Genomic DNA, 13,485 nt, shown 5'->3' with positions numbered 1-13,485 from the left:
ACTACTCACATGTCACCCGCATGCGCTGCCCTCCTCGTCCTGTTTGTTGCAGCTGCCGCCGCTGACACTCTATACCAGTGGTCTCCAACCTGCAGACCTCCAGATGTTGCAAAACTACAACTCCCAGCATGCCCGGACAGCCGTTGGCTGTCCGGGCATGCTGGGAGTTGTAGTTTTGCAACATCTGGAGGTCCGCAGGTTGGAGACCACTGCTCTATACTGTGCGGTATCCCTATGCCCGGGCTGCAAAAAATAAACAAAATAAACTTTAACTCACCTCCCGTTGGTCCGGTACCGGCCTCACTTGTTTCCTGGGGACGGGAATGTTGGACAGCCGTCAGCCTATCACCAGCCGCAGCGATGTTCCACCTCGGCCAGTGATAGGCTGAGCCCACTGTCATGTAAGAAGCTGACAGCTCTCCGACGTTCCCGTCCCCAGCGTAAGGCCGACGTAGGTGCGTTAAAGTTTATTTTGTTTACCTTCTGCAGTCCGGACATAGAGATACCGTACAGTATAGAATGCCAGCACCGGCGGACGCAACAAACAGGACGAGGAGGGCAGTGCATGCGGGTGACATGTGAGTATTTACCCCGATGGGGATGTGGGCTGATAATTAATATGTGGGGGGGGGGGCTAGGAAATACCGTTATATACCATGGAACCGCCAAAAGTTTTAAAAATACCGTGATACACATATTTGGTCATACCGCCCAGCCCTACTACAGACCATACACAAGTCTCAAGGGTATAAGAGAATGATGACTGCGCCTACGTGAATACTAGGAACCCCTAGGCACCAGAGCCATGCCTTTATGAGGCACCATAATATCCCCAGAAAGCAAAAAATGGGTTATACAGCCGGCTTTTAGTTTTATTTCTCAAGCATTCAAACATAGTCCTTGAAATATGACTTAGAATGTCTCTATATAAAATCATAGGTATGTTATAGGCCCGTATTAGACTTTTTCCCAACCATGGTGCCTCCAGCTGTTGCCAGCCAAAGGCATGCTGGGAGTTGTAGTTTTATGCATGTAAAGACAGGCACCACCTGAAAACATGAACACTTACTGGGTGCAACCAGTTTCTTTCATGACATGAAACAAAAAAGGGAAGAACAAGCTACATTTATAAAATGATTCACTCCAAAGATAACAATATATACGTTCAAACAAGTATCTTTATTCACAAATTTAGACATGCAAAAACGAGAGCGTACAGACAATTAAATCCATTTTAAAAAAAACACACGATGATCTGGCGGAGGAATATAGTTCTACAACGCCCACCCCGTACTAGGGATAATAACCCAAAAAGAAGATGGAAGCTGTCCCAAGCAAAAAGCAGTATAAGGCTAAGTCTCCACTTGGTTTTTGCACTGCCTTTTTAGGGATTAAAAAAACGCCTGAAAAATTGCCAGTGCCAGTGCGTTTTTTCTGGGGGGGGGTTCCATTTGTGTGGAAATTGCACCTTGGCGTTTTTTTTTTTGGTACCCAAAATTTCTTGGGTACCAAAAAAAAAAAAAAGGATGCAGCAGTGATGGAAATTTTTTTATTAAACGCAATGTATATATTTTATAACCCAATTTTTATTATTTTTAATAAAGTGTGTGTTTCACTTTTTTTTAAAATACATTTTTAAAATTTTTTATGTAGTACTACTACTCCCAGCATGGAACAGACTGTTCCATGCTGGGAGTGATAGTACCTGTACTATAGACATATATCGTCCATAATATACAGGGTCTATACAGCACTCGCCTCTCTGCACTATACTCCGGCCACTGATGTCAACAGAAATTCATATTTCCCACCCAGAGCTGTGATTGGCCGGATGGTTGCAGCCAATCACAAAAAGATGAATGAATGAGCGGCCGGCCCGGAGTATAGTGCAGAGCAGGGATGCGAGCGATGTATACAGTCGCTCCATCTCTGCTATAGACAGGACGATCACATCGGGTGTCAGTAGTGATATCCACTGTGATGTGTCCTTAAGCAGGCACTACTACTCCCAACATGGAGCACACTCTGCAAGTGAAACTTCTGACACCCACTGCTATCTGTCTATTAATGCAGGTACTACAGCTCCCAGCATGAGGCAGAGTGTGCTCCATGTTGGGAGTAGTATTACCTGCAGTTATGGAAAGATCACAGTGGGTATCACTTCTGACAGCCGCTGTGATGCTCCTGTATAATGTATAGAAGCGGCCGGCGCTCTTCTATGGTCCCCTGCACGGCCGTATATATACACATGTTCCTATTTCTCACAGAGAGCTGTGATTGGCTGGAACCATCTGGCCAATCACAGCCCTGCGGGAAATATGAATAAGTGTAAATATACGTCAGTGCAGGGGAACATAGAAGAGCGGCCGCCGCATCTATATATTATACAGAAAGATCGCAGCGGGCGATCTATTAGTACAGGTAGTACTACTCCCATCATGGAACAGTGTGTTCCATGCTGGGAGTAGTAGTACTAACTAAAAAAAATTTAAAAAAATAAAGCAAAAAAGTGAAAAACACACACACAATACATTTTATAATTGTCGGCTACATTTTTATTTCCCCGCACACATAAATTGATCCCTGTTTAAAAAGTAACAGTTTTTTTTTTTTCAATAATATACATTTCGTTAGATACAATTTTTTCCTTCACTACTGTATATTTTTGAAAAAAATATTTAATGGTACCCTACGCAATTTTATTAAAAACAGCTATCTACGTCACTTTTTTGGATCGCTAAAGTCCAAAAAAGATTAAAAACCACCTGCAAAAACGCCAAAGTTAAAATCCACATAGCGTTTTTCTTGGCGTTTTCTCACTCCTATAGACTTTTATTGGAGCAAAATGCCACGATTTTGACAAAAAAAAAACGCTGGTTTGAGGGAACGACAGCGTTTTTTTCAAAACGCCAAGGAGCGGAAAAAAAACGCAGAAAAAGTGAAAAACGCCTAAAGGATAAAAAAACGCCAAAGTGAAAAAATGCAAAGTGGAATTCGAAATTTGCGATTTCTCATTGACTTACAGCTAACATCTGGCCGCAGCGTTTTCTGACCAAAAAAAAACGCTATCCGGCAGAATTGGCGTTTTTCTTAGCGTTTTGCATATACACTGCTATATACTACTATATACACCGCAGGAGAAATGCTAGCACAGGCTTCCAGTATCTGTATACACTGCTATATACTACTATATACACCGCAGGAGAAATGCTAGCACAGGCTTCCAGTATCTGTATACACTGCTATATACTACTATATACACAGCAGGAGAAATGCTAGCACAAGCTTCTAGTATCCGTATACACTGCTATATACTACTATATACACTGCAGGAGAAATGCTAGCACAGGCTTCCAGTATCCGTATACACTGCTATATACTACTATATACACCGCAGGAGAAATGCTAGCACAGGCTTCCAGTATATGTATACACTGCTATATACTACTATATACACCGCAGGAGAAATGCTAGCACAGGCTTCCAGTATCTGTATACACTGCTATATACTACTATATACACCGCAGGAGAAATGCTAGCACAGGCTTCCAGTATCCGTATACACTGCTATATACACCGCAGGAGAAATGCTAGCACAGGCTTCCAGTATCCGTATACACTGCTATATACTACTATATACACAGCACGAGAAATGCTAGCACAGGCTTCCAGTATCTGTATACACTGCTATATACTACTATATACACCGCAGGAGAAATGCTAGCACAGGCTTCCAGTATCTGTATACACTGCTATATACTACTATATACACAGCAGGAGAAATGCTAGCACAAGCTTCTAGTATCCGCATACACTGCTATATACTACTATATACACCGCAGGAGAAATACTAGCACAGGCTTCCAGTATCCGTATACACTGCTATATATACTACTATATACGCCGCAGGAGAAATGCTAGCACAGGCTTCCAGTATCTGTATACACTGCTATATACACCACAGGAGAAATGCTAGCACAGGCTTCCAGTATCTGTATACACTGCTATATACTACTATATACACCGCAGGAGAAATGCTAGCACAGGCTTCCAGTATCCGTATACACTGCTATATACTACTATATACACCGCAGGAGAAATGCTAGCACAGGCTTCCAGTATCTGTATACACTGCTATATACTACTATATACACCGCAGGAGAAATGCTAGCACAGGCTTCCAGTATCTGTATACACTGCTATATACTACTATATACACAGCAGGAGAAATGCTAGCACAAGCTTCTAGTATCCGTATACACTGCTATATACTACTATATACACTGCAGGAGAAATGCTAGCACAGGCTTCCAGTATCCGTATACACTGCTATATACTACTATATACACCGCAGGAGAAATGCTAGCACAGGCTTCCAGTATCTGTATACACTGCTATATACTACTATATACACCGCAGGAGAAATGCTAGCACAGGCTTCCAGTATCTGTATACACTGCTATATACTACTATATACACAGCAGGAGAAATGCTAGCACAGGCTTCCAGTATCTGTATACACTGCTATATACTACTATATACACCGCAGGAGAAATGCTAGCACAGGCTTCCAGTATCTGTATACACTGCTATATACTACTATATACACAGCAGGAGAAATGCTAGCACAAGCTTCTAGTATCCGCATACACTGCTATATACTACTATATACACCGCAGGAGAAATACTAGCACAGGCTTCCAGTATCTGTATACACTGCTATATACTACTATATACACCGCAGGAGAAATGCTAGCACAGGCTTCCAGTATCTGTATACACTGCTATATACACCACAGGAGAAATGCTAGCACAGGCTTCCAGTATCTGTATACACTGCTATATACTACTATATACACCGCAGGAGAAATGCTAGCACAGGCTTCCAGTATCCGTATACACTGCTATATACTACTATATACACCGCAGGAGAAATGCTAGCACAGGCTTCCAGTATCCGTATACACTGCTATATACTACTATATACACCGCAGGAGAAATGCTAGCACAGGCTTCCAGTATCCGTATACACTGCTATATACTACTATATACACCGCAGGAGAAATGCTAGAACAGGCTTCCAGTATCCGTATACACTGCTATATACTACTATATACACCGCAGGAGAAATGCTAGCACAGGCTTCCAGTATCCGTATAAACTGCTATATACTACTATATACACCGCAGGAGAAATGCTAGCACAGGCTTCCAGTATCTGTATACACTGCTATATACTACTATATACACCGCAGGAGAAATGCTAGCACAGGCTTCCAGTATCCGTATACACTGCTATATACACCGCAGGAGAAATGCTATCACAGGCTTCCAGTATCCGTATACACTGCTATATACTACTATATACACAGCATGAGAAATGCTAGCACAGGCTTCCAGTATCTGTATACACCGCTATATACTACTATATACACCGCAGGAGAAATGCTAGCACAGGCTTCCAGTATCTGTATACACTGCTATATACTACTATATACACAGCAGGAGAAATGCTAGCACAAGCTTCTAGTATCCGCATACACTGCTATATACTACTATATACACCGCAGGAGAAATACTAGCACAGGCTTCCAGTATCCGTATACACTGCTATATATACTACTATATACACCGCAGGAGAAATGCTAGCACAGGCTTCCAGTATCTGTATACACTGCTATATACACCACAGGAGAAATGCTAGCACAGGCTTCCAGTATCTGTATACACTGCTATATACTACTATATACACCGCAGGAGAAATGCTAGCACAGGCTTCCAGTATCCGTATACACTGCTATATACTACTATATACACCGCAGGAGAAATGCTAGCACAGGCTTCCAGTATCTGTATACACTGCTATATACTACTATATACACCGCAGGAGAAATGCTAGCACAGGCTTCCAGTATCTGTATACACTGCTATATACTACTATATACACAGCAGGAGAAATGCTAGCACAAGCTTCTAGTATCCGTATACACTGCTATATACTACTATATACACTGCAGGAGAAATGCTAGCACAGGCTTCCAGTATCCGTATACACTGCTATATACTACTATATACACCGCAGGAGAAATGCTAGCACAGGCTTCCAGTATCTGTATACACTGCTATATACTACTATATACACCGCAGGAGAAATGCTAGCACAGGCTTCCAGTATCTGTATACACTGCTATATACTACTATATACACAGCAGGAGAAATGCTAGCACAGGCTTCCAGTATCTGTATACACTGCTATATGCTACTATATACACCGCAGGAGAAATGCTAGCACAGGCTTCCAGTATCTGTATACACTGCTATATACTACTATATACACAGCAGGAGAAATGCTAGCACAAGCTTCTAGTATCCGCATACACTGCTATATACTACTATATACACCGCAGGAGAAATACTAGCACAGGCTTCCAGTATCTGTATACACTGCTATATACTACTATATACACCGCAGGAGAAATGCTAGCACAGGCTTCCAGTATCTGTATACACTGCTATATACACCACAGGAGAAATGCTAGCACAGGCTTCCAGTATCTGTATACACTGCTATATACTACTATATACACCGCAGGAGAAATGCTAGCACAGGCTTCCAGTATCCGTATACACTGCTATATACTACTATATACACCGCAGGAGAAATGCTAGCACAGGCTTCCAGTATCCATAGTTTCAGGTGCTGCACATCTCGTATCTTCACAGCATAGACAATTTCCTTCAGATGACCCCAAAGATAAAAGTCTAAGGGGGGTCAGATTAGGAGACCTTGGGGGCCATTAAACTGTCCCACGATGACCAATCCACTTTCCAGGAAACTGTTCATCTAGGAATGCTCGGACCTGACACCCATAATGTGGTGGTCACCATCTTGCTGGAAAAACTCAGGGAACGTGCAGCTTCAGAGCATAAAGAGGGAAACACATCATCATGTAGCAATTTCACATATCCAGTGGCCTTGAGGTTTCCATTGATGAAGAATGGCCCCACTATCTTTGTACCCCATATACCACACCATACCATCAATTGTTGTGTTCTAACAGTCTTGGAGGGATCTATCCAATGTGGGTTAGTGTCAGACCAATAGCGGTGGTTTTGTTTGTTAACTTCACCATTCACATAAAAGTTTCCTCATCACTGAACAAAATCTTCTGCATAAACTGAGGGTCCTGTTCCAATTTTTGTTTTGCCCATTCTGCAGCACCTGAAACTACGGATACTGGAAGCCTGTGCTAGCATTTCTCCTGCGGTGTATATAGTAGTATATAGCAGTGTATACAGATACTGGAAGCCTGTGCTAGCATTTCTCCTGCGGTGTATATAGTAGTATATAGCAGTGTATACAGATACTGGAAGCCTGTGCTAGCATTTCTCCTGCGGTGTATATAGTAGTATATAGCAGTGTATACAGATACTGGAAGCCTGTGCTAGCATTTCTCCTGCGGTGTATATAGTAGTATATAGCAGTGTATACGGATACTGGAAGCCTGTGCTAGCATTTATCCTGCAGTGTATATAGTAGTATATAGCAGTATATACGGATACTGGAAGCCTGTGCTAGCATTTCTCCTGCAGTGTATATAGTAGTATATAGCAGTATATACGGATACTGGAAGCCTGTGCTAGCATTTCTCCTGCGGTGTATATAGCAGTGTATACAGATACTGGAAGCCTGTGCTAGCATTTCTCCTGCGGTGTATATAGCAGTGTATACAGATACTGGAAGCCTGTGCTAGCATTTCTCCTGCGGTGTATATAGTAGTATATAGCAGTGTATACAGATACTGGAAGCCTGTGCTAGCATTTCTCCTGCGGTGTATATAGTAGTATATAGCAGTGTATACAGATACTGGAAGCCTGTGCTAGCATTTCTCTTGCGGTGTATATAGTAGTATATAGCAGTGTATACGGATACTGGAAGCCTGTGCTAGCATTTCTCCTGCGGTGTATATAGTAGTATATAGCAGTGTATACAGATACTGGAAGCCTGTTCTAGCATTTCTCCTGCAGTGTATATAGTAGTATATAGCAGTGTATACAGATACTGGAAGCCTGTGCTAGCATTTCTCCTGCGGTGTATATAGTAGTATATAGCAGTATATAGAGAAGAGGGTTGCATTGACAATCCAACACAATGGGCAGCACATTGAACACATTTTATAAGTGGTCAGAAACTTGTAAATAACTCATGAAAGAATAAAGTTACGTTAAAACCAAGCACATCATTGTTTTTCTTGTGATATTCACATGGAATGTCACATGACCCTTTTCCTATTGAAAAAACAAAAGTTGGATTCAAAATGGCGGACTTCAAAATGGCCGCCATGGTCACCACCCATCTTGAAAAGTTTCCCCCCTCACATATACTAATGTGCCACAAACAGGAAGTTATATCACCAACCATTCCCATTGTATTAAGTTGTATCCATAGAAATGGCCCTGTATATATAAGATATCAAGCACTACAGGCATATAAGGTGCATGTGCAGGAGAATGACAGCTTGGGGCCCAAACTGTGTCTGTATAAATGCCGGGACTGTCTACATCTCCGTACAGGGGAAAGCTAACCCCACGCGTTCCGCCTCCAGCGACGGAGGCTTCCTCAGGAGTTGTAGTTTTGCAACAAATGGAGGCACCCTGGTTGGGAAACATGGACCTATACATTGTTGGGTTGTCCACTTTGTATGATCCCTTGTTAGAAGTGTTCCCCAAAAAATAAGCCAATCACAAGGTGTCCCCAGGTTTCTCAATGATCATCTGTAATCTGTTGGGGAACTTAAAGGGGTATTCCAGGCAAAACCTTTTTTTATATATATCAACTGGCTCCGGAAAGTTAAACAGATTTGTAAATTACTTATATTAAAAAATCTTAATCCTTCCAATAGTTATTAGCTTCTGAAGTTTTCTGTCTAACTGCTCAATGATGATGTCACGTCCCGGGAGCTGTGCATGATGGGAGAATATCCCTATAGGAGCTGGACAGCTCCCGGGACGTGAGTCATCAGAGAGCAGTTAGACAGAAAACAACAACTCAACTTCAGAAGCTAATAACTATTGGAAGGATTAAGATTTTTTAATAGAAGTACGCCATTTTATGCTAGGGACGTTAGGGACCCACTCTAAATAGGTGGCCTTGACGTGGCGAGTGGGCTTTGTACTTTTCTATCAAAATGTATACTAACAACCTATTAGTTTTTGATATTATGCTGAGAAGCAATTAGATCATAATACAAGATTGTAAATGTGCACCATGTCTGTTTTCTACCTGAATTCACACTGTGATTTATAAATGTTTAACTTTCCGGAGCCAGTTGATATATAAAAAAAAGTTTTGGCCTGGAATACCCCTTTAACCTTTTAGTGACCAAGCCAGGTTGGGCCTTTCTGCCCAAACAATATTTGTCACATTCTAATATTCATAACTTTTATAGTGTTTTATAGACATAGCCATATAATGGTTTGTTTTTGATGGCATCATTTTAGGGTTCATAAGCCCCCCCCAGCTGCTGTGGAAACCCATTGGCACCCAGCATTCTCATGGGAGGCCTGGAGGACTTCAGAAGGTCTCCAGCTGCCATGGAAACCCATCAGCACCTGGCAATCATGTCTTCAGGTTATCGATGGGCTAACAGAGCCCCCACAGATCCCTTGTATTCCACAGTCTTGATATGAACGCGGCATGTAGGTGGGTTAAACTGCCAGGTTCTGCACTTTCTCCTCTTCCGGTAGTTAGCTTGGGTGCCATGCTGTTGCCAACTGCCGAGCCCCATCCTTGCCGGGTGGCTATGCTACCAATGTAAAAAAGCGACAGCCTTGCCGTATTCCTCTTAGTGGTCCCCATAAAAACACATACAGCCAGTAACTAAAAAGGTTTAAGGGGTAATCCTAAGATTATAATTTATCACTTATGCACAGGATACATAAGTGCTTGATCGGTGGGGATCCAACCAATGGGACCTCTACCTTTCATAAGGTACTTTGTCCTTCGAGGGTTTGGTTTCTTAAAGTAGACATTATGCACATTGTAAAAAAGCCACCCAGCACTTTACACTTATGGGCGTGAAGCAATTTTACGATCCAAATGCTGTGAATGTCCAAGTGACGGCCTGACCAGGTGTAGGGGGATTAGACGTGCAGCTCCTTAAAGACCCCCTAAATGTGACAAATGTAAAGCAAATACTCTCTCGAACAGGTGAGAATAACCTGATGAGCCAGGAGCATGTCACAGAGCCTCACTGAACAGATCCCTGCTTGTCCTCGGTGCCCAGGGCCCTACTTGTCCTCGGTGCCCAGGGCCCTGCTTGTCCTCGGTGCCCAGGGCCCTGCTTGTCCTCGGTGCCCAGGGCCCTGCTAGTCCTCGGTGCCCAGGGCCCTGCTTGTCCTCGGTGCACAGGGCCCTGCTTGTCCTCGGTGCACAGGGCCCTGCTTGTCCTCGGTGTACGGAGCCCTGCTTGTCCTCGGTGTACGGAGCCCTGCTTGTCCTCACTGCACAGTGCCCTGCTTGTCCTCGGTGTACGGAGCCCTGCTTGTCCTCAGTGTACAGATCTCTGCTTGTCCTCAGTGTACGGAGCCCTGCTTGTCCTCGGTGTACAGAGCCCTGCTTTGTCCTCTGTGTACGGAGCCCTGCTTGTCCTCGGTGTACAGAGCCCTGCTTTGTCCTCTGTGTACGGAGCCCTGCTTGTCCTCAGTGTACAGAACTCTGCTTGTCCTCAGTGTACATAGCCCTGCTTGTCCTCAGTGTACAGAGCTCTGCTTGTCCTCGGTGTACAGAGCCCTGCTTGTCCTCGGTGTACAGAGCCCTGCTTGTTCTCGGTGTACGGAGCCCTGCTTGTCCTCGGTGTACGGAGCCCTGCTTGTCCTCGGTGTACGGAGCCCTGCTTGTCCTCGGTGTACGGAGCCCTGCTTGTCCTCGGTGTACGGAGCCCTGCTTGTCCTCGGTGTACGGAGCCCTGCTTGTCCTCGGTGTACGGAGCCCTGCTTGTCCTCGGTGTACGGAGCCCTGCTTGTCCTCGGTGTACGGAGCCCTGCTTGTCCTCGGTGTACGGAGCCCTGCTTGTCCTCAGTGTACAGGGCCCTGCTTGTCCTCAGTGTACAGGGCCCTGCTTGTCCTCAGTGTACAGAGCCCTGCTTGTCCTCAGTGTACAGAGCCCTGCTTGTCCTCAGTGTACAGAGCCCTGCTTGTCCTCAGTGCACAGAGCCCTGCTTGTTCTCAGTGTACAGAGCCCTGCTTGTCCTCAGTGTACAGAGCCCTGCTTGTCCTCAGTGCACAGAGCCCTGCTTGTTCTCAGTGTACAGAGCCCTGCATGTCCTGCCCTCACTTCCTGTTTTTGGACTCCTCACAGAGACACACATAGAATAGCTGCAAAGACAGCATTTTTTTCACCCCAAAATATACACATTTGTTAACCAATATATATTACAAATATACATATAATGGTATTATCTACATTATATATAAAGTTTTTGCAAATGACAGGCACACTTTAAGACATGATTTTCTGTAGCTCTGACACTTACCTGAATTATTTTGTAGCATTCAATAATTATTTTATTATCTAATAATTTTTATATGGTGCAGAAATACTTTTACTGGACATCAGACCTTACTCTGAAGAAGGTGGTTGTCAAGAAGTGGTTGTAGACAAAACATGAATTTACATGATCTTTATTCTTTCCTTTTCTTTTTAGATTCTTTGGACTTTTTCAATTTACCTGGAGTCCGTGGCCATTTTGCCCCAGCTCTTTATGATCAGTAAGACGGGAGAAGCCGAGTCTATCACCACACACTACCTCTTCTTCTTGGGCTTATATCGTGTGCTCTACTTGGCCAACTGGATCTGGCGTTACCACACGGAGAAATTCTATGACCAGATAGCTGTTGTCTCAGGAGTGGTGCAGACTATCTTCTACTTTGACTTTTTCTACCTCTACGTCACTAAAGGTAAGGAATGCTAAATCGGGGAGTAACCTGTAACTGAGGGTACAATATAGATTTATATATTAGCAGAGTAACCGGCTTTTCCCGCCATTCTTAACAATCTTGTGGGAGAGGAAAAATTACAATGACTCTCTTGTCCTCATATCCTGTCCTAATATCCCGACCTGATATGATGTCCTTATATCCCGTCCCAATATCTCATCCCCCGCATTAACTATTCTCTGCACCTGCCTGTCGGACAGTTGCCAGGATCTTTTAAAGTCCCGGGCAATCTCCGTAGCCCGAGAGTAACGCGATTAGGAGATGTACCAGAAGTCACATAGACTGGCATGGGACTTCAGACTAAAACCCTGACCCACGCATAAGGGCGTTATTTTCTACTATATTTTTTAGTTGACATAAGTAACGTGTACCAAGTTTCATCAAAATATCACTGGCCATATAGAAGTTATGCAGGCACATATGTACATACACACATACACACGTACGCACACATACACATGTACACACACACATTGAGGATAGATAGATTAGATGATCATTAGATTAGATAAAATCAGAGATCGCTATAAAATATGAGATGGATAGATAAAATATCAGTCCACAGATGCCACCCGTTCCCGATTTATTCATGTTGACAGTCCCATTTACTGTATATATTTTTCCGTCTTTCCCTACAGTTCTTCGTGGCAAGAAGCTCAGTCTCCCGATGCCCGTTTAATACCTGACTCCAGGACCCAAACCGACTGACCTGATGGAACAAGCTATGGATTAAGGACAGGACAGCTTCACTCCAAATTCACACTATGAGCTCCATTCTTCCATAATGGGGTGGTGACTGTATACTTGGTTTTTATATTTTTGACTTTTTTTTCTCCTAATAATAAACTATATTTGGGGTACACACCTGTAAATATCTTTGTACAAATAAATGAACCAACCATGCTCTGTAGACGAACGGTTTACGTTTTTTATGGTTGATTGTAAACTTAACCTGTAAGTGTAACTATAGTGTCGCTGCGGCATCAGGACACACTTGTAAAGCTCTGGGCACCTCTGTGGCCCGCTGCCTACGACATTGTCAGGAATGTTACGCAAGTCTTTGGGACTGCTGGAAGATCCCTAGACCACTCGCTTTTGCAGCCGCCTGTGGAGTTGCTGGGGTAACCTGGTGCGGCAGGGTCTCCCAACCAGTGTGCCTACAGCTGTTGCAAGCAAAACTACAAGTTTTGCAACAGCTGGAGGCACACTGATTGGGAGATAATGCTATAGAGGAATGGGGAGAGATACTTGAGTGTGTTCAGCCAACAGCTATCATATAAATATGGCCGGCTTTGGTTCTGGAATTGGCAGGCTGTTTAGTCATTGTTTTAGGGCTAAGTTTAGAATTGTCTATTTTTACTGACTCGACTTGTTTTTCTTATTTTTAATCAGAATAATTAAAGCCTTTATATAGTGAGTCCAGAGGAATAAGCTAAGGCTGGGTTCACACCTGCACTGAAGGCTCCATTAGGTTCTGGCCAAAATATC

The 13,485-nt window shown here is 43.5% G+C and overlaps 1 protein-coding gene across 1 annotated transcript in view; it reads left to right on the top strand.

Annotated features, from left to right (window-relative positions):
* KDELR3 (KDEL endoplasmic reticulum protein retention receptor 3) overlaps positions 1 to 13,129 on the top strand; it is a 30,365-nt gene extending 17,236 nt beyond the window's left edge. The window contains exons 4-5 of the mRNA XM_056523935.1: positions 11,706 to 11,958; positions 12,636 to 13,129. Coding sequence (XP_056379910.1) covers positions 11,706 to 11,958; positions 12,636 to 12,676 — 294 coding nt within the window. The 3' untranslated portion in view covers positions 12,677 to 13,129. The remainder of the gene's footprint in view (positions 1 to 11,705; positions 11,959 to 12,635) is intronic.
* Positions 13,130 to 13,485: the final 356 nt, after the last annotated feature.

Source organism: Hyla sarda, chromosome 6 (genome assembly GCF_029499605.1).
Source record: "Hyla sarda isolate aHylSar1 chromosome 6, aHylSar1.hap1, whole genome shotgun sequence".
Lineage (NCBI taxonomy): Eukaryota > Metazoa > Chordata > Amphibia > Anura > Hylidae > Hyla > Hyla sarda.
This window is presented reverse-complemented; position numbering and strand designations above follow the sequence as displayed.